The sequence below is a fragment of the Eucalyptus grandis genome, chromosome 4 (assembly GCF_016545825.1).
Source record: "Eucalyptus grandis isolate ANBG69807.140 chromosome 4, ASM1654582v1, whole genome shotgun sequence".
Lineage (NCBI taxonomy): Eukaryota > Viridiplantae > Streptophyta > Magnoliopsida > Myrtales > Myrtaceae > Eucalyptus > Eucalyptus grandis.
Window position 1 is genome coordinate 37,766,001 of NC_052615.1, and position 22,315 is coordinate 37,788,315.

The 22,315-nt window shown below is 38.9% G+C and overlaps 1 protein-coding gene across 2 annotated transcripts; it reads right to left on the bottom strand.

Annotated features, from left to right (window-relative positions):
- Positions 1-257: 257 nt before the first annotated feature.
- On the bottom strand, positions 258-22,035 carry LOC120285943 (flavin-containing monooxygenase FMO GS-OX-like 3). Of its 2 annotated transcripts, none has more exons than XM_039311264.1 (7): positions 21,472-22,035; positions 12,723-12,793; positions 2,515-2,664; positions 2,299-2,351; positions 1,975-2,110; positions 1,376-1,549; positions 258-871 (listed from the first exon to the last, which is right to left on the bottom strand). In XM_039311264.1, exons 1-7 carry the CDS (start codon positions 22,007-22,009, stop codon positions 689-691), a joined length of 1,305 nt encoding a protein of 434 aa, XP_039167198.1. In that variant the 5' UTR covers positions 22,010-22,035; the 3' UTR covers positions 258-688. The 2 variants fall into 2 exon arrangements, with proteins under 2 accessions (XP_039167198.1, XP_010053923.2); XM_010055621.3 differs by having other exon boundaries at positions 2,269-2,351.
- Positions 22,036-22,315: the final 280 nt, after the last annotated feature.

Below are 22,315 nucleotides of genomic sequence, written 5' to 3' on the forward strand. Positions count from 1 at the left end.
CGGCGACACGCCAACCACAGTTTTGCTCGTCTTGACTAGCCTATTCTATTTATGTGATCAAAATTTATTTTTGCTGCACAAAAATTCACGAAAAAAGGCAAAATCCACACATTCAAGTTCGAGGGTATGGCTACTCTAATAGCACATGTAAGATGCAAAAGCACAACCCAAGATCTCCATAGCTAAAACCAAAAACACAAATATAATCATGTAAAGAGATTAACGCACCTAATTTGGACCATCGTTCTTTATGTTGAATAGCGACAATCCAAACTCAAGAACTTCTTCTTCATTGCCCTCTATATCACTAGCTCAATGAGATGGCTCTTCACCCTTAGCGCTTAGTAAACGCTCCTTGGTGAGGATATTTGTGTGTATTAAGGGCTAGAGGAGAGACTTGAATAATATTTATAGAGTTTCTAATCAGGCCCTCTCATTACAAGCCGAGGTTAATTCGGCCCACACTAACCAGTCTCATATTAAACTAATTAAAAAAAAATATCTCACCTTACACAAGGACTGAATAGTAAATTATAATATCAATTAATGCAACCCACATTAGAAAAAAAAAAAAAAAACTCTTACAATAGATACCCCACATCCAAATCAAACTCTTTGTCGCTCTCTTTTCAGATTTGACTCTCATGTCTCTTCCTAGTGTTGCAAGTGTTCCAATCGATCTTCAAGATCAATTCAATGATTTTGCTTGATTTTCTTGCATCAACTTTTCAACATCCAAGTTGTCCCGCCAATGTTCATCAGCAAATTGCCGGAATTTGAACAATTCGGAAAGAATGAGAACCATCTTCTCACTCCGTTGTTCCATGGATGGAAGTCCCAATTGATCCACAAGCCATTTCTCGTACTCAAACTATCAAGCACATGAAAAAACATCAACTTCTTCGCATTAGAAACAAAAAGTTAAAGGAGCCTCATTGCATAGTTAACAATATGGCCTCGGCCAGTATAGTTCAATAAAACTTTTGGAGATCATACTACTTTTTTAGCTCTATTATGGATTTCTTGCGAGAAACTATTATATGAGTGTGATATATGTATTGAATTGAATCTAGATTACTAGAGATGGTCAGTTCATGTAGGTTCTACTAGATCTTAAGATCCAAACTGAGTTTAGTATATATAACAGGTTCACGGTATAATTACTCATTGGTTAGACTATAATATCTATATCTAAAAAGGTAAGTTTAACCGGAACTAAGAATTTGCACACTGGATGTTGGATAATTGACATATGGAAGAATATGGTTAAATAATTAATTTCAAACACTCATGTCATTCATCCAAACGGTGAATGTAAACAATTTGTTGAAAAGGCACAGCACAATGAATTGAGGAATGACAAGTTAGTTCCAACCTTTCCCTGTTCAAGCCTGTGAGTGAAACGCTTGGGCCATCCAAGCTCTTCAATGTGCTGGTAATGTTCTTGAACAGAAGACATCATCTCTTCGTCACTTGGCAACACCAATTCTCCAGATAAAACCTTGGCCACCCACCTCGACTGTAACTCGCTAAGTTGTGCTGGAAAAGTCTACTCACGGTCGAGATGGATCGAGAGATTGTGAAAATATGGGACCAAACCAAAAATTTGGGGAAGAATCCACACTAATAAGTTTAATTGCTTGCAAAATTCTAAACTCATGTTTTCATGAATGTCTAAACCTTAAGTACGGCAGAAAACATCCAAAATTGAAGGTTTTTTCTTTCCCTCTTCCTTTCATTGTATTTTCAATTGTTCTGAAAAAAAAAAAAAAAATCTACATTACTAAACTTAAACATTGGTAAATCGATTGCCGAATCTCTGAGTGTTGAAGAAAAAGTAGTTTGTTTGGCTCCAAACATGTACTGAATGTTACCTTTTACTATTTTGCATTAGTTGACTTTCTTCTTGAAAAACCTTAAATCTCTACTTAGCCTACATGATGTGGAAAAAAAAATTTCATAAAAAAAATTTACCAGATAGGGTATGCCAATGAAAGAGAGCCAAGGAGCTAGGCTTGGCGGGAAAACATGTTTATATAAAGGCCCCACACGGTTGTCATCCACATTCACGAGTCCCTCGGTCTTCAGAAATGGAAAATGGTATCTATATCTGCAACATAAGGATCATATATATCAAGCAAGATAGAAGACGCACGCGCGTGTGCATATATGTATGCCTATTTATCATCATAATAATGAAAAATCATTTGTGGAATTTTGAAAAACAAATGCTCAAGTAGCTGAGGATAACTATATGTTTTTTGATACCCAGTACAATGGATGATGACATATGCATACATAGACGATTCATCTTGGAACACTAATCTACCATCTTCGTCGGCCCATGCAATCTGCCAAAAGAGAAAACAAGATTAATGAGATTGATCTCAGATTAGAGATGATCACATCACTTGATATTTGAGAATGCGAACTATGACTTTTAAGGCTGCACTTGGAATTTCATCTAAACTTAGTCATAATTAGAAATGAGGGAATAAATAAATTATAAAGTACCATGGGATGTTGGAAGACACCGGGGACTTTTCTTAATTTCACAACTTCGAGATTTGTTTCTCTGGAGGCCTGATGAACTTCTCTGGCAAAAGGTAAGATGTCCTGGGCTATTTCGCTTGCGCTAACCCCTCTTCCTATTATTAACACAATCTGTTGTGCCAAATAGTGAAAAACATTTATACAAGAACATAATAACAGTGAAGGCACATATTCATCATTTTAAGTCATGAGAAAGGGCTTGCAATGTAATCCATAAGTAACAATCCATTCGACTCCAAAGATAATCACTTGGATCTTTCTAAAGACTCGACCAGTGTACAAGGCCAAAGTAAGAAAGGCTCTAATAGATTTTTGTTTCAAAGAAAGTTAAGCCCCTAGCCATCCTGACGAAGGCTAGAAGTAATCGTCAGGGTGAGAAAATCTAGACAAAGTACACTTCGCGTAATTTTCTTGCTAGAATGTGTTGGAGAAATCCTCGTGAAGAGTTTTGAAGTTGACAAAACGTTTCCGTCAGTCTAGTCTGAAGGTCTGCAGACTCTGTTAGTTAAAGTCTGAAGACTTCCGGACAGCCAGACTCAAGACTCAAAGTCTATCCTCATTGACAGTCACTGATCCATTGAAGAAAGGTTATCCCGAACTGAATGTTTTGTTCAGGATTTAACCTTATCATCTGGAGAAGATCTCATGGCTGGAGAAGACGTATCGAATCCTTTGATTGATCAAATTTGATTCAATGACTGAAGATTCGATGATTGTCTAAATATTATTGGAAGGTTCTACTTATGGAAACCGAGATCCCGATTGTATGGGCGAACAGATTGATGGGCTATCAACACGTTCCTTTAATAGCTCGAATGATCTTCCTAATTGATTCCGTCCAACGGGTAGATTGGAGGAATTCCTTTGGTAAGTGCCAACGGGTATGATGGCATAAAGGACATAAGGAAGACATCCTTAGTTGTTTGAGGAAGTGCGCGATAGAAAAATTCCAAAGTCTGAAACTCCTATTTGTTTAGATAAATCCTTTGAGCGAATACTTGTATACAAAAGAGAGTCTATATTTGTGAGAGACCTTGAGGAGGTGTGGCAGTACATCTACACTTTGTGGAATCAAGGCAAAGCTGTGCTGTAACTACTCTTTTGATCATAGTGAAATCCAGCCGGTGGGCTGTCAGTGCGGAAGAGTGGACGTAGGCTTGGAAAAGCTGAACCACTATAAATCCCGTGTTCCAATTTCTCTCTTCCTACCTTGATCGTATTTCAATTTGTTAAGAATTGCTTCCGTATATCAACAAATTGTTTGTGCGCCTATTCACCCCCTTCTAGGTGTTTATACTAGCAATATCAATTGGTATCGAGCTCGTGTACTTACTTTATTTGAAGTGTTTTACTTTATAGTAAAAGATCCATGGCTAGTATGTTAGCACCGGGGCGATGGAAGGGCAAAGCAATACCCAGACCACCCTACTTTGATGGAAAGGATTACAACATCTGGAAGAACAAAATGAAAGCTTTCCTACGATCAAAGGATCCTCTGGAATGGGACGTTGTAGAAAAATGAATTACTCCTACCACTTTGCATCGCCCTCTACGAAAGAGGAAAAGAAACTGAAGAATCCAGCGGAATGTCTCAGGAAGAAATAACCAAGAGACAGACACTCGATGCAAAAGCAATTTACTCCTTATATTGTGCTTTATCACCAACTGAATATAATAGAATATCTTCTTGTGGTACAGCAAAAGAAGTTTGGGACAGATTGCATATCACCTATGAAGGAACAGATCGAGTGAAGGAAACAAGAATCAACATTCTTCTTGGTCAATACGAAGCCTTGAGAATGAAACCAGGGAGAATCAATATCGACATGTTTAGTCGTTTTACAGATATTGTGAATGGTCTTGAAAATCAAGGTCAACCAACTTCTGATCCCATGAAGGTAAACAAGCTACTACGTGGACTCTCAAGGGATTGGAATCACATAAAGACTTCGATAAGAGAGACGCAGAGAATTATGCCACTATCTGTCGATGAGCTGATTGGAACTCTTCAATCCTATGAAGTGGAAAGGATCAATGAAGATGAAGATCCAAAATGTAAGAAATCCATTGCATTAAAATCAAATGATGATTCTGATGATACAGATTCTGAAGATGATATGGACGATGAGGAGCTTGCTCTCATGATAAGAAGATTTAGAAAACTAAACAGAAAAGGAAGAAGGTTCAACTCAAAGAAACAAGGCTTTCAAAGACAGCAGACCAAGTCTGATGATGAGGAACCAAATAAAGATGTAGTCTGCTTTGAATGCAAGAAAAAGGGACACATCAGACCCAACTGTCCTCTTTTGAAGAAGAAGAAAGGAAAAGCTGAAAAATTTCGAAAAGCTCTCAAAGCTGAAACCTGGAGTGATACTGAGTGTGAAGAAAGTGATAATGAATATGCCAATCTATGTCGATGGCACACCGGACTCGGACTGGATCGGACTCGGGATCGACTCGGGATGCTGAATTTAAGGCAAGTAATTTTAAAATTCCTGTCAAAGTTTCTAAATATATTGATGAACTATGCTTTAGTCTTAAGATTTCTCTCAAAAGAATTTCCAAACTGAAAAAAAAAACTCAGCTCTAAAACAAAAAAGAAAATGTTTTAGAAGAAAGAGTTAAAAGTCTAGACATGTCTGTTTCCAATCTTTTAAAAGAAAATGCTTTTTTAAAAACAGACTTATCTAATATATCAAAGAAATTTTCTATGGGGTCTGAAAAACTTGAGAAAATTCTTTCAGCGCAAAGACCTTACTTCAATAAGTCTGGTCTAGGTATGACAAGAAACAATTCCCTTGATTGATTTTCCTAAAGTAAAAGAAAGAATCAAGAAAAGGTTTTCGAGTGAAGTTTACAAAAATCACTTCAAAAGAGTTTTTGTTAAACCCGTAGGAAGAAATGCTCTCAAATGTTCAAAGTGTAATAGTCCGGATCACTTTGAAAAGAGTGTCCTATGGTATGGAAACCTGTTAAGAAAGTATGGGCTAATACTTGTTTATATTACTAACACCAAAGGACCCAAGAAAGTTTGGGTACCAAAGAAAGCTTGAGACTTTATTTTAAATGCAGGTCTCTGTCAAGAAACAGGTAAAGTGGTATCTTGACAGCGGATACTCAAGACACATGACGGGAGACTCAAATTGTTTTATAAAGCTTGCTCAAGTAAATGGTGGAAAAGTTTCATTTGGAGGAAATAGCAAAGGAAGTATTGTGGGATTTGGAACCGTGAAAATTGGTACTCTCACAATAAGTAATGTCTCCCTAGTGGAAGGACTCAATTACAATCTTCTCGGCATTAGTCAATTGTGTGATACTGGTTTCAAGATCTTCTTTCAAGAAGGAACATGTTCTGGAATCAATAAAGACACTACTCAGTCTTTCATGGGTTGAAGACATGGAAATATCTATCTTCTGGATGTGAAACCAAATGAATCGCAGTGTCTTATCTCAATTCAAGACGAAGCATGCTTATGGCACAAAAAGCTTGGTCATGTCAACATGAAGCAATTACCCAAAATCTCATCAAAGCAGCTTGTTCGAGGTCTACCAAAATTACCATACCAAAAGACTGATTCATGCACTCCATGCATTCTGCAGGAAAGCGGTAAGAAATTCTTTTAAGCCAATAAATTATGTCTCTACTAATTATGTTCTACAGTTGCTGCATATGGATCTCTTCGGACCAACCAGAACTCAGAGTATTGGGGGTAAGAAGTATTGCCTAGTAATTGTTGATGATTACTCGTTTTTACTTGGGTATATTTCCTTTCAAGTAAGTCCGAAACCTTTTCGTATTTTGAAAAATTTGCTAAAAAGGTTCAAAATGAAAAAGGTTGTGTTATCTCTAGTATAAAAACAGATCATGGAGGTGAATTTGAAAATCAAGATTTTACAAAATTCCGTGATGAATCTGGCTGTAAGCATATGTTTTCCTCTCCGTATACTCCTCAGCAAAATGGAGTTGTGGAAAGAAAGAACAGAACTCTTCAAGAAATGGCTAGAACTCTTTTAATTGAAAGTAAAATTTCTTCTCGATTTTGGGCAGAAGCTGTTTCAACAGCTTGCTATATCATCAATAGTCTTCTTAAGATCTATTCTTCAGAAAACCCCTTATGAGTTATTCAAAGAAAAGAAGCCTATTGTTTCATACTTTCATGTATTTGGTTGTAAATGTTTTATATTGAAAAATGCAAAAGATCGAGTTGGTAAGTTTGAAGAAAGATCAGATGAAGGTATCTTTCTTGGATATTCTACTTCAAGCAAAGCTTACAGAGTCTATAACAAGAAGAGCCAGTCTGTAGAGGAGTCAATGAATGTCAAATTTCAAGACTCAACGCAAGATGAGTCAAGTCAGACTCATCAAGAAGAGTCTGAACCTGCTCCGCCCTCCAAAGTCTACAACTCAAGAAGCATCTCGGACTACTGAAAACCAGCATCGGGTTGTTAGTGAAGATCCAAATAAAGAAAGAGATCATCTACCGACAAATCAACAAGTAACTGGAAGCATAAGTCCAGTCATCCCAAAGATCTTATAATTGGCGAAATTAATGAAGGAATTCGCACAAGATCCAAAAGGCGAGAAGAGTCTAGTGCTGTGGCACTCGTTTCTGAAATTGAACCAAAAAGCATAGAAGAAGCTTTATCTGAGCTCAGACAGTTCAGCATAAATGATGTTTGGGAATTGACATCCCAACCAAAAGGTAAAACTGTTATTGGAGCTAAATGGGTATTCGAAACAAAATGAACGAAAAGGAAAAGTCGTACGAAATAAAGCAAGACTCGTGGCCAAGGGATATACGCAAGAAGAGGGAATAGACTATGATGAGAATTACGCTCCAGTGGCAAGGTTAGAAGCTATTTGACTTTTACTTGCGTTTGCCTGTTATAAGAATTTCAGGTTATTCCAAATGGACGTCAAAAGCGCCTTCCTAAATGGATTTATCCATGAGGAAGTATATGTGGAACAACCACCAGGGTTTGAAGACCCAAAGAAGCCAAACTCAGTCTTCAGACTGAAAAAGGCTTTGTATGGTTTAAAGCAAGCACCTCGGGCTTGGTACGGCAATTAAGTAAGTTCCTAATACAAAATGGTTTTGTCAAAGGTAAAGTGGATACGACTTTATTTATCAAGAAGGAAAACAAAAGTTTCTTACTTGTTCAAATATATGTGGATGATATTATTTTTGGATCCTCTAATGAAAGTCTATGCAAGAAATTTTCAAGGTCTATGCAGGATGAGTTTGAAATGAGTATGATGGGAGAATTAACATTCTTTCTTGGTCTTCAAATAAAACAATTGAAGGAAGGAACTTTTATTTATCAAGAAAAATATGTTAATGATCTTGTCAAAAGGTTTGACTGGAGAATTGCAAAAAGACCGACATACCGATGTCAAGTTCTTTAAAGATAGATAAAGATGAAGAAGGGAAGAAAATTGATCAAAAGCATGCAGGAGCATTATTGGATCACTTCTTTATCTTACTTACCGCCTCTAGACCTGATATTTTGTTGAGTGTTTGCATTTGTGCTAGGTTTCAATCGGATCCTAGAGAATCCCATCTCAGTGCTGCCAAACGCATCATAAAATACGTTGCTTCATCATCAAACATCGGTCTTTGGTATCCTAAGAAGGGAGACTTTAAACTTCTGGGATATTCAGACGCAGATCTAGCCGGTTGCAGAGTTGATAGAAAGAGCACTTCAGGAACTTGCCAGTTGCTTGGAAGCAGAACAATGTCTTGGTTTTCAAGGAAACAAAGTACTGTGTCTCTTTCAACAACGAAGCGAGTATATAGCTCTTGGAAGCTGCTGTTCGCAAATTTTATGGATAAAACAACAGCTAAGAGATTTTGAAATCGAAGACTCATGCACGAGATTAATTGCGACAACACCAGCGCTATCAACCTCACCAAAAATCCAATTCTCCACTCAAGAGCGAAGCATATAGAGATTCGACATCACTTTATTAGAGATCATGTTCAAAATGGAGACGTTTCAATTCAATTTGTTGACTCAAAGAATCAACTGGCGGATATACTCACAAAGCCTTTGGAGAAAAATCAATTTGAGTCTATATAGTCCAGACTCAACATTTTGAGGTATGAGGATATCAAAGTCTAAAGACTTTTAGACTCAGGCTTACAAGACTTTATCTACTGTCTTGGCTCGACCTTCAGACTGTAAGTTTTTCTCTCTCCAATCTTACCTTGAAAAGGTACGATCATCAGACTATGTTTAAATTGTTGCTATATTTAATTAACATAAATATTGCATCGATTCATTTTCAAAAGGGAAGTTATTTTTGAAATAACTATTTTTGCGGATAAAGACAGTTATTTTGAAAAGGCATATTTTTATTTCCTTTGTGACGGTTTGTTTACTCTTCTTTTTAACCAAACGAGCACTGTCGATTTCTCTTCACTTTTCTACTCTCTTTCCTCTCAAAAACCCTAGAAAGCATCGATCCTCCATTCCCGTTTGTCTTCTTCGCTAAATCTTCAAAAAGTTGTCATCTTTTCTGGGAAAGTCAAGCAAGGAAACTTCCAAACACCGTTAAAGATGTCTTCTTCACGAAAGTCGTCAAAATCGCAAGCGGGGGACCACAGAGAATGAGTGAGGGGCCTACGCACTTCGATCTTACTGAAGATGAAGTTACTCCCGGATCGCAACCGAGCCCACAACATTCTCAGCAGCGTCATTCTCCACCATCTAGTCCTCAAGGCGTTGTTGATCGCATCGGGAAGAAATCATCGAGGATGCGGACCGTAAGAGTTCAAAAGCCCGCTTTTATTTACAAGCTATATCGTGCCTTAAAAGGAATTCGTACTCCTTTGAACTATGTTGATGAGTTTCTTAGAGACAAAGGATATAGGAACGAATATATCTTTCTGCGAAAAATGAAAAGTTTGGGAATCGCTCGTAAAGGGGTGGCTGAGGAAACCCTTGCGAATATCCCAAGTGATCCTCGTGACTGGGGGCCGAATCCTGTAGATGGGAATGATGATGACAATCTATTCAGTCTATTTCAACCGAAAATGGGTATTGTGGCTGAAATTCAAGGAAAAATGGGAGATTTGTTCGGATCAAAGGAACAAAAGGATCTCGTACTCGAAATTGCTTAAGCGTGGGGTAATAAACCCTAGAAGTGTGGACTTTGATTTTCTGGATCTTTGTGAAAGTGAACTTGAGGGAAAAGTTCAGTTATCTTCAACTTGAAAAGTTTTGCTCTGACTCAACTGAGGCTTATACTGAATTGACTGCATATTTCTATTCAAATCTTAGCTTTTGGATGCGAATAGATTCTCCTTCATGTTAAAGAACAAGACTATGTTGTGGATATGAATATGCTGGCAGATGTGTTAGAAGTTGAGAGAGGCAAACATCAACCAATCAAAGTTTCCATTGCTGGGGTTACACTTGAACTGGTGAAGGACAGGAGAACAGATGAGAAGATCACCTACTCACGGATGAATGCATTCAACATCTTGCTTCACAAAATTGTGATCAATTGCCTTCGGCCGAAGTCAACTTCCAAAACTGATGTGTCAAGTTCTGAGGCAAAGTTGATGTATGCCATCCTCTGTGGAAAGAAGTTTTCTCTCCCTCATACTGTTATGTTTCACATGTATAGAGCAGTGATGAAGGACAGAGGTCAACTCCCTTACCCAAGCCTTGTTACGAAGTTATTCGGACATCGAATATTCAGCCTCCGCAAATCTTTTTGTGTTCGATCATGCGATCATATGGTGGTAGGACTGAAAATGGTAACCAAAATGCGTCTGAAGGAACCGAGCAAGGAATTGGAGAAATTCAAGGAGAAGACTCCTACCAAATCTCATCAATTCTCTTGTTTGCTAAGAGAAAAGGGAAGGAGCCCATGGCTGCTTCATCAAAGAAAAGAAGAGCTCTCCTCGTTGAGGATGAAGATGATGATGAAGACATCACAATCTCTGCAATGGCTTTGAGGAATTTAGGTCGTCCTGTTCCACAGAAAGAATCGGAACAAAAGACGAAAGAAGCAGAGGAGAAGGAAGAAGGAGAAAGAGAAGCAGAGCAAGAAGCAGAGAAAGAAAGATCTGAAGAAGAAAGAAGAGAAGAAGGAGAACCTAAGGAAATCTCTTCTCCACCTGTAGGCATGGAAACAGGGGGAGATCAGGAGAAAGGAGTGACGTCTTCACATCCAGATGCAAGTGAAGGAGTCAGTCGCTCGCCTGCAGACCCAGAAGATGTTTATGCATCTCAATTTCCAGAGGAAGGTCATGAAGCTTCATCGCCAAACCTGCGAGATTATGCTGATCCACCATCGTCGCTATACTCCGATCGAGCCGAAGCAAGTACTCGGGCCGATAATGGAGCAGATTTTCGCGAGAATCATGGATATTCTCTTGGAGATGAAAGGTCAGATTTATGCATTGGGATGCGAAGTTCAAAGCTTGAAGAATGAAGGTCAAGCTTCTTCCTGTTCATTAAATGAAAAGATGCAAGCCCTCTCTATTCAGAATCAGGCCAATGCCAAGAGTGAGGAAGTTGTACAGCTGAAGGAAGACTTTAAAAGGCTGGAAGGCATTGTTCAGTCTATGGAAGATTTCCAGCTTGTTCGCGTTCCCAAGCAATCTTGATTTCATCTCATCCTTTTTAAATGATGACAAAAAGGGGGAGAGATGCATGATTTGAAAACTTTCAATCTTTTTTAACTGTTTGTTGGATTGTGTTTAACTGTCTGTTTGTTTTTGACAGACTTTGACTTCGTTTTGTGTCTGGATAAGAACTGCCTAGACTTGGACTTGACTTTACTGCTTTTATTAATCAATATTGATATCTTATGAATGGCTTAATCATATACTTGGACTAACCTATTTTTTGTGGTTGCAGATTCTAGTGTTATTCTATTAGCCATTTATTTCTATAAGATATGCATATGTGGTTGAGAAATGTTTTGCGGGTCAAAGTTATCCAAATCTGCGGAAGGTTTTGTCACCATCAAAAAGGGGAGATTGTTGGAGAAATCCTCGTGAAGAGTTTTGAAGTTGACAAAACGTTTCCGTCGCCTAGTCTCGAAGGTCTGCGGACTCTGTTAGTTAAAGTCGAAGACTTCCGGACAGCCGACTCAAGACTCAAAGTCTATCCTCATTGACAGTCACGATCCGTTGAAGAAAGGTTATCCCAAACCGAATGTTTTGTTCGATTTAACCTTATCATCTGGAGAAGATCTCATGGCTGGAGAAGACGTATCGAATCCTTTGATTGATCAAATTTGATTCAATGACTGAAGATTCAATGATTGTCTAAATATTATTGGAAGGTTCTACTTATGGAAACCGAGATCCCGATTGTATGGGCGAACGGGATTGATGGGCTATCAACACGTTCCTTTAATAGCTCGAATGATCTTCCTAATTGATTCCGTCCAACGGGTAGATTGGAGGAATTCCTTTGGTAAGTGCCAACGGGTATGATGGCATAAAGGAGTATATAAGGAAGACGTCCTTAGTTGTTCGAGGAAGTGCGCGATAGAAAAATTCCAAAGTCTGAAACTCCTATTTGTTTAGATAAATCCTTTGAGCGAATACTTGTATACAAAAGAGAGTCTATATTTGTGAGAGACCTTGAGGAGGTGTGGCAGTACATCTACACTTTGTGGAATCAAGGCAAAGCTGTGTCTTTGTAACTACTCTTTTGATCATAGTGAAATCCAGCCGGTGGGCTATCGGTGCGGAAGAGTGGACGTAGGCTTGGAAAAGCTAAACCACTATAAATCCTGTGTTTCAATTTCTCTCTTCCTACCTTGATCGTATTTCAATTTGTTAAGAATTGCTTCCGTATATCGACAAATTGTTTGTGCGCCTATTCACCCCCCCTCTATGTGTTTATACTAGCAATATCAGAATGTTGAAGATGACAGAATTAATTGAATTACTGACCAAGCGATGAGAGTATCATTGGACGATAGATGCTGATACTGACAAGGATATCAATACTTCATGCGATGGAACTTGTGAACGCCTCTCTAATCATGAGAGGGGGCTCGTGATGATGATTAACACTTATTGCTACCTTTAGAAGGTTGGTTTACATAAACCAGTTGATTGTTAGATATAGTCCAAGAAATTTCTTTAGTCAATTTGAGATCATGTTCTTGGAAAATAAAGAAGGCATATCGGCAATACCTTATCCTTATATGGCTCAGGAACTCGATAATTATGACTGTGTAGCTGTTCTCCTTGCCATGTAGATCTCCCTGTGAAGAGGATTTTCATAATGAGAAAGTAAGTGAACAAGAAACAAGAGACTTGACAGTAAAAAAGCACGCATATATTTAAAAGTTTAAGTCCGCTCGCTTGCCAAATCAATTTAAATAAAACAAATAAGTTAATGTCAGAGACATTTACATTATTTACGATATTCGAAACATTTTTTTAATTGATTGTGATTAATATTGTAATATTCCATTAGTGTAGATAGTAATCATATAAAAACTAGAAATGGACTTATGTACTATTTATTATCACACATCGTAATACACAAAAATTTCCAAATTCTATTTTCTGCAGTATTCAAAGTTTTATCGTATGAGAAGCGCAATCAAGTCTCCCTTACAACACTAGCTAGGGGTGAGCAGCGGTTTAGGGTCGATCCTAGACCGGCCCAACCCTGCCGGTCTTGGTCCGGTTCCCAAGGGGACTGGGTCAGTCCTTGGTCCTGAAATTCCAGGACCAACACTGTGCGGGTTGGTCCTTGGTCCTAAGAGTTTTGGGTCGGTCCAACCCTGGACCAACCCTGTATATTATATTATATTACATTATATTATATTATTTATATTATATTATTTATAATTATTTTATATATTCAAACCTAAGTAAAATTTATGTTATATTATATTATATATAATTCTTTTATATATTCAAACCTAAGTAAAATGATGTTAAAGTTGTTGACTCCTCATGCTCACAATCATGGACGAGACGGCATCCAATTCCAAAAGGCGTGAAGTTTACGCCGTAAAGGTCTTCACGGCCTCCTCCTCCACAGTCTAGACTCCAGTACATTCTTCACCGTGAGGACCAAGGACTCCTCATAGTCATGGACTCGCGACATCCAAAATGGCGCGAAGTTTATGCCATAAATCTCCTCACGGCTTTCTTCCCTAAAGTACGTTATCTTCCATTTTGTCTTCTTTGTTCTTCAATTTGCCAAAATCAAAAGTAGCAACATCCCGCTCGCCTCTGGTTTCCCGCGCCGCTCACCTTTGACCGTGCATGCTGCTCATGCCACTCGCCACTCACCACTCGCCCTTTGCTGTCGTCACTGGCCTCACTAAACGCTCGCCACTCACCACTCGCCGCTAGTCTCACTCAACGCTCGCCGCTTGCCGCTAGCCTCACTAAACACTTGCCGTTTGCCAGTTGACGCTCACCCCACTCAACACTTGACGCTTGCGCTCGCCACTCGCGCCGGTCGCCTCACTTATCGCCGAGTAAATCAAAAGGAAAAAAGAAGAAGCCCTAATTAGAAACCCTAATGCTCAACTTGCCCTTGCTTTCCAAACACAACTTGACTAGTGATATCTACTTTGTGCTTCATTTGAGATATTGTATTGGTATTTATAGTTTAGTTGCACAATGCCGCATTGTCGATGGATGTGTAATTTGAATTTGTAGGTTTACTTTTTTAGGGAGTATAAAAAACAAGACAAAATAAATTATCGATCGGTCCCGGGTTGACCCTGGAACCGGACCGAACCCATTGGGTCGGTCCGGTCCTTGGTCCCAGGCTCAGTAGGATCGGTCTTCGGTCCTAAAAATTGAGGACCAACACTGTACGGGTTGGTCCTAGGGTTAGGGGGTGACCCGGACCAACCCGGACCATGCTCACCCCTAACACTAGCTGCATAGGCCACATTACTCCATCATGACTGTCATGACATCAGCCGTATAGATTGCGTCACTCCAGGTGGCTATCATGACACCAGCCACATTGGCCGCATTGCTTTCATTTCTCCACCAAGCCTGCAACTTCAGTTGCTATTCGAGACTCCTTCACTACTTATTTTGAAAACTACCGCTGTAATCAGACTCGTCGCCCTGAAAAAGAATTAGATCCTAAAGTTACACCATAAACGGAGGCCAGATGCCGACACGCGCCGGTGTCTCGGACTTACTGAAGCCTCGCCTGTAAGTCATTTTTGGATACTTTCAACTGGTTATATGATACAATACTACAATCAGGGTCTTCATCTTCCAATTAGTTAGAACTCCGGCCATACTTTGTTGACGTCACCCTTGGCACCGCAACGTCATCTACAATGTCATCCTTGCGTCATCTACCAGTCATCCACCACGTCATCTACAATGTCATCCTTGCATGATCTACCAGTGATCCGTCACGTCAACCACCACATCATCTGCCACATTGACCACATCATGCGCCACGTCATCCGTTACGCACCACTAGCTGTGGATCGTGAACGAGAAGTTAATCAATCAGTCTTCAAAGTATATTGATGTGCTCTATTTTTGGTGTTATTTTACCCATACTCGCACTCCGAGTACTAGTTTCTTGGTTTTTATTATATAAATTAGTGCATTTAATGGATTAAATTGGCTTGCCAATATCCATTCAAACCTTCTTGAATGGATCGAATCATATTTTATGAGTTCAAAAATGTCAAATTTTCTAAGAGGAAGCAAACTTTGGTGTTATGTCACCAGTGGAATTCGTGTGCTCTACAAGGATTGCTGAAGAAACTGGAGAAAAATTTAATGAACGTTTAAAGGAGTGGGACAATAAGAACTGTCAAATTTTAGCATGGTTTCTAATTACTTCGATTTCTTCTATCAAGCTTTGGTTTGGTCACCTCAATACAGCAAACTAAGGATGGAATTTGCTTGTTGGCCATTATTCCACTTATATATTACCCATGAGTATTAGTTGTTAGGAATTTGCACCGCATGCATTAGGAAATAAGTCAATCTATCGTAAAAATTTGTCCTCTATGCTTGTTATTTAGGATTAACTAGCCTTATCTAAGTTGCAATGGGAAATGGCCGCCAATGCTTGAAAGTTTGTTGAATATCATGATCATATGCATGTTATGCAATTTCTGATGGCACTTAATGATAAGTTTGAACTTGTACGAGTTTCACTTCTACATCAAGATCCATTACCTCATATTGAAGTATTTATCTTAGAATAATTGACTAAGGAGACTTGGCTTCCTACTTTGAAGGCACGTTGTACTATTTTGTCTAGTCCTAGAGATGTGGTGCTTCCCACTCCTACCTCTTCCTAATTGTGTAGACCATATTGTTCGTATTGTCACTGAACTAGTTACCTTACATCTGCTTGCTATCGACAACAACCTAAGCAATCCACAAGGACAAACAATCAATCCCAATATAGAGGTACACCTTCATGCTCATCCACTACTAATGCTATTATTGAGGGTTCTTCTAACAACTTGCTCATTACTTTATCTTTAAAGCATTTATGATGCATTTTCGAGAATCTTATAATTCTAACTCCTCTATCCCTAGCAATTCTACTCTATTTGTGACTCCAAGTATTTCTAGTTCATGATTCTTTGATTCTACTTATGGCAATCATATGACTTCAAACATCAATTTGTTGAAGTCAAAGTCATTACTTTCACAAACACCTTCTATCTATACAACCAATAACTCATAGATGCTAGTTAGTCATATAGTAAACATTTCAATGTCCACATGTCATTATTTGACACTTTCTAAGTTCCTAAACTTTCCTTAAACTTGCTACATATGGGATAACTATGTGAAACTTGGTTTTGATATTAACTTCTCTTCCAACAGTTGTCATGCAGGATCCATGAACAAGGCAGATAATTGTGACGGACCATAAAGTTGGACGCCTATTCAAGCTTATCTTCTTAATACTTCTCAGTGCTCTTAGTAGTTGTGCTCCCATAGTATCATCTGAAATTTGGTATTCTCATCTAGTTCATGTTTCTTCTTCTATATTAGGTCATCTAATTTCTAGTGGTCATCTAGGTTCTATTAAAATAATTATTTTGATTACTTCTCATGTAAGTTGGGAAAACATCATGCTTTAACTTTTAATTTTAGTGAATTTGTCTCTTGTGCTTACTTTGATTTAATTTATTGTGATATTTGGGGCCCATGTCATACTCCCAAAATGGGAGGATCTCGCTATTTTGTGAATTTTGTGGATGATCATTCTTGTTAGATATGGCTCTGTCTTATGAAGATCTGAATTGGTTCACATTTATTGTGATTTGTTGCCATGATCTAAATACAGTTTTATCAAACATCAAGATCTTTTGTATTGATAATGCAATGAAATGTTGAGACACAAAATTTCTTTGAATTAATTCTAAAAATGGTACTGTCATGCATTGTTCTTGTTCGAGAACTTCCCAACACAATGGTCGAATAGAGTGTAAACATAGAAACATCTTAGATATTGTCCAAAACCTTTTAATCGCAACCTCTTCTCCCAAACACTTTTGGGGAGAGACTTCTCATACCATTGTATACACTATCAAGTACACTCCGTCACCTATCATAGGTGATATCTCTCCTTATGAGCACTTATTTGGTAGTGTTCCTAATTAGAATATTCTTTGAGTCTTTGGCAATGCTTGTTTTGTCCATTTTCTTCCAAATGGACACATGAAATTAGAAACCTGTGTACATCTACATTGTTTCAATCTCTATGACATTGAGCACAAAGAGTATCAATGTTAAGATCCCCTCTTTAATCATCTTCGCGTACTCGTCATGTTACCTTTTGAGAACACGAGACATTTTCCTTGCTTCATCCCTTCAACTCCTCTCCTACTACTCTCTTCTTTATAAGTCCTTCAGTGGATCTATTTTCTAAAGATACAACAATTAAATCTTCCTTTTTGGAGTTTTCTTCTCCTAGATGCAAGTAGGTCTGCTGATCCCATTTCGATAGTTCCTAGCTTGTTTGTAGAGATAAGTACACTAGAAGTGCCAAAAGTTGTGTACGGCGCTCACTTTAGTGCCAAAAGTTTATTTTTGATCATTTAAGTGCCAAAAAGTTTGAAAAACGATCATTTTAGCTTGTTTATAGGGATAAGTACACTAGACGTGACACTTTTTTATTAATTTTTTAAGTTGATGTGGCTCGCCGAAGAGTACAGTTAGCATCTAAACAACAAAACGACGCCGTTTGGTGTCTTTCTCCCAAATCAGAACCTTAAATCCCCAAATTGAGAGAGAGAGAGAGAGAGAGAGAGAGAGAGAAGGCATGGCATGGGTTTCCCCGTCATCTTCTTCCTCGAAGAACAACACCAGCACCAACAGTAGCAGCGGCACCAACACCAGCACAACTCCACCTCCGGTTCGTCCGACATTGTTGACAAGCTCCTCCTCATTCTCCTTCTCCTTCTCCTTCTCCTTCCCCCTTCAGAAGGACCCACTTCAGCCACTCCCTGAGCAGAGCCCAATCCACCATCTCCATCTGCGCCCTCCTTGTTTCCCTCGCCCTCCTCGTCTTCACTCTCTCCACCTTTGACCTCCCCTTCTTCCTCCTCCTCCTCCTCCTCCGCCCTCGCCTCCTATTATTCCCGTCGCTTCTTGCCCAAGCAATAACCTCAGCCTCTCCTTGCTCACCTAGTAGAGCAACTACGACGAAAGCCATGCGACGGTGGCTGAGCAACAATGGCCGACCATTGCTTGGCCAAGGGATGGGGGGCGAGCAAGCTAGGTCGGCATTGGGCAAGGATCGAACAAAAAAACCCTAATTTCAATCCACATATGAGCTGTATAGTTTTGTTTTTGTAAGGCCATCCATGTATGACGACAAAACGACGTCGTTTTATTAAGGAGGACAGAAAACGACGTCGTTTAAAAGCCACGTCAACTTCTTTTTTTTATTTTAAATATAAAAGCCACGTAACCAATTTGGCCGGAATCTCTCGCCGATGGCACTAAAGTAATCATTTTTTCTCCAATTTGGCACTTAAGTGATTCAACGGACTTTTGGCATCAAAGTGAGCGCCGTATACAACTTTTGGCACATCTAGTATACTTTCCCCCTTGTTTGTACCATCCACAAATTATCCACCTATCATTCCCTCTTCTCCTATTTGTCATTTCACCATGTAAGTGAACCTTCTGTTCCATTTTTTGACTTTTATTATTATTCTAGTTTTTTTTTTCTTTCATGAGGCTTGCATATATAGAGAAACTCAAACTAATCCTCTTTGGCAGCAAACAATGGCAAATGAGTTGCACGCATTAGACAAATTTGATGCTTGACATTTGGTTGAGTTGCCTCTTGGAAAGTTTGCTATAGGTTGTAGATGGATGTATAAGATCAAGACTAAGGTAGATGCAATGGTGGAACGCTACTAAGCTCAGCTAGTAGTAAAAGATTTTACTCAAGAGTATAGGATTAACTAGGACAAGACATTTGCTCTAGTTGCATGTTTTAATTTTGTTTGGAGTCTTCTTCTTGTTGCTACGGTTAAGCAAAGGCCTCTATTCTAGATAGATGTTAAAAATGCCTTGATCTTACTAAGAAAGTATATATGGAACCTCCTCTAGGGTACACTCTTGCTTCTAATAAAGTAAGTCATGTACAAAGAGCATTATATGAACTAAAATAGGCTCCTCATGCATGTTATTCTAAGTTCAATTGTCTTGGCTTCAATTCTTAGGGTTGTACAGTTCCATATTCTGTCCAAATTCCATCCGAAACCTAAAACCTACACATCAAAATCAGTTCCCCACTTTTAAGAGTGTCCAACTTACCCTATCACGGGTTCTAGGATCTACCAAGAACCAGCCTTTTTTTTTTTTTTTTTTTTTTTCATTTTTTTTAGTTAAGCAAAATAAAAGTGACCGCAACAATAAAAATGAAAAGACCCCATATGTCAATAACAACAATCCATAAAGATGAACACATAAAATAAAATAAACAATAAAAAGTTCAAAGCACATAACATTCTTATCTAGATTATGGTGGTACATATTAATATACTAAAAATCAAATACAAACAAAGCTAAAGGACGTGCACAGCAGAGTCATGGGCGCATGTGATGGGCGAAAAGAAAGCAAAAGCAGAGAGGGAAAATAAAAGGGAGAGAGAGAAGAAACGAGCAGAGGAAAATCCCACAATAGTCCTTCTCAGCCATTATTCTCATGCCACAGACAATATGATCGCTCTTTCATTCTCTACGTAATACCCTCTCTAACTACGGACCGAGCTTCTCTCTCTTCTCTGTTCCTTCGGCCACTCACTCATGTTCTATACCTCACCAAGCCGAGACCCAAAGCAGCACTCTCATGTACAAGGAAAATAGAGAACAAACAGAGCTAGCAGGATGGTAGGAAGAGAGCTCTGAATTGAAAAAAAAAAAAAACCGCACGAGAAAAATAAGGGACTCTCGACTTTGAAGCTTCCTAAACCTTCCACCAAGATTTCCCTTTCATTTTGAACCTTTTTGTCAACTCATAAATACTGCTTAATATTTCCCTTCGTAAATTCCTGATTCAGTTCCTAGTCTGGTTTTTGATTCAGTTCCTACCTATGAACCGAACCAGAATAAGTTCCAAAAAATATGGAACTAAGAACTTAACCGGGTCTTACAAAACCTTGGAGCCGGACCCTAACTAGTCCAGTTCTCCGGTTTCCAATTCTATCATTAAACCATACTCACCCCTATCCATGACAATGCTCTCGTCTTTCAATGAACATCCCGTGGGTATATTCTACTACTAAAATATGTGGATAAAATGATTATTACTAGCGATTATCATATTGGTACTACAAAACTCCAACAGTATCTTAGTAGCCAATTTGAAATGTAAGATCATGGATGATTCGATTACCCTTTAAGATTGCAAGTTGCCTCATATTCCTCTAGCTATTATCTTTCTCAAGCGAAATACACCATTGATCTACTTTCTCAAGTGAAACTCACTAATTCCAAGATTGCTACAACACACATTGAGGCAAATGCCAAATTTGATGACAACAATGGGTCTGATCTTTTGAATCCTACACTTTATCAGCAATTGGTTGGCAGCCTTGTGTGTCTCATTGTTGCTCATCCTAACATCACCTATGTTGTCCACATAGTCAGTTGGTTCATGACCGTTTCGCATACAATTCACTTTCTTGTTCTTCTTCGTACTTTTGTTATGTCAAAAGTACCTTATTTTATAGTCTTCACTTTTTTGCCCAATCTACTTTAGAGTTAAAGGCTTATTTTGATGCTAAATGGGCATGATATTTTAAATATAATATGTTATAACGATTTTTATTTTGCAATTGATCATGTATAACATGCAATTATTTAAATAAAAAAAATTACACGATTGTATTGTCAATGATCATAGTGGTTTTAGTCTTGAGGATAGTTGCCTCTTTTTCATGCTAAAAGTTATTTTATAATATACAGTTTTGAACTTCGTGTAAAAGAGCCATTTTTTTGTGCTATCAAAACATGCAAGTTTTTAGAATTTCTCTTGATTGAAAGAGATATTAAAAATCGATCGTTAAAGAAAAGCCACATAAATGCTTACGTGATAATTTCTTTAATAGGTAAATAAGATTGCCAAAAAAAGAAAAGAATGAAAGTGATCTCTTTTGGGAAAAAAAAAAGGTTATATGAATGAGGGGTTAGGGAAATTCACTAAAGTTTCGCGCATTCGGGATCCGCAAAGTAATCCAATGTATTGAGATTGGGAAGGGTTCTTTTTATTATTGTAATTGAGTATTGTGATTGAAAACGTTTGATATGAGTAAAGAGAGAAGTCAAGCCCAATTTGGTTGCACGGTCAAAATCCAAAGCTTCATTATAACGCAAGTCCTCTTTCTTCTATGTCACAATATCAACGAAGGGAAACAATTCAACAAAGGCCAAGTTAGATCAGACAACGTACCTGGAAATTCAGCAATCTTTGGTTGGGTGTACTTGCCGTTACAAACCACCACAGCCTCAAAAACCTCGACACCGGCCACCTCCTCCCCTCCGCACGTCCGCCACTCCACAGCCCACTGGTCCCGTCTCCCCTCGACGGCTCGCTCGACCCGAACCACTTCGTGCCCGAACCGAATCAGCTCGATCAGCCCGGAATCCTCCATGAAGCCACGCAAGAACCGGAGCACCTCCTCGTGACCCGGGAAGCTCCTCGGGTCCCCGCATCCCTTCTTGAGAAACTGGTAGTCCGAGAAACCCATTAGTTGCCTCGGCAGGTTCACCCGGAGCGACCGATGCATGCTGGCATGGACAATATTGCGGCCTGGATCCAACCCCAGCGGGTCGGATTCGATCCGAGGGTCGTATAGCCACGTGCCTCCAACATCGTTGGCCCTCTCAAAAACCACCACTTGGTGCCCCTCGCGGCAGAGCTCCCTCGCTGCAACAAGACCCGCCAGTCCGGCTCCGATCACCGCCGCCTTCACGTGCAGTTTCCCCATGTATCTGGATGGTATCCTGGGCCTGTACAACAACTCGCTTTCTTTTATAGGAGATTCTTTCTTTTTCTTTTTTCTTTTTTTTGGGTCATATAGAAGATTCTTTCTTCCGTACGGGATTGGTGGGTAAATTTTACTGGGGAAGGTCTATAACAGGTTTAATTATTAATGGGGTGAATGGAAGGTGTGCACGTTGCGTCGGTCGATCCACCTAATGATAGTCATAATTCATAATTTATTAAGATTACAAATAAAACTCAAGGAGTACTAATTCCACATTAGTGAATGATATTTTCCACCGCCCCTTGA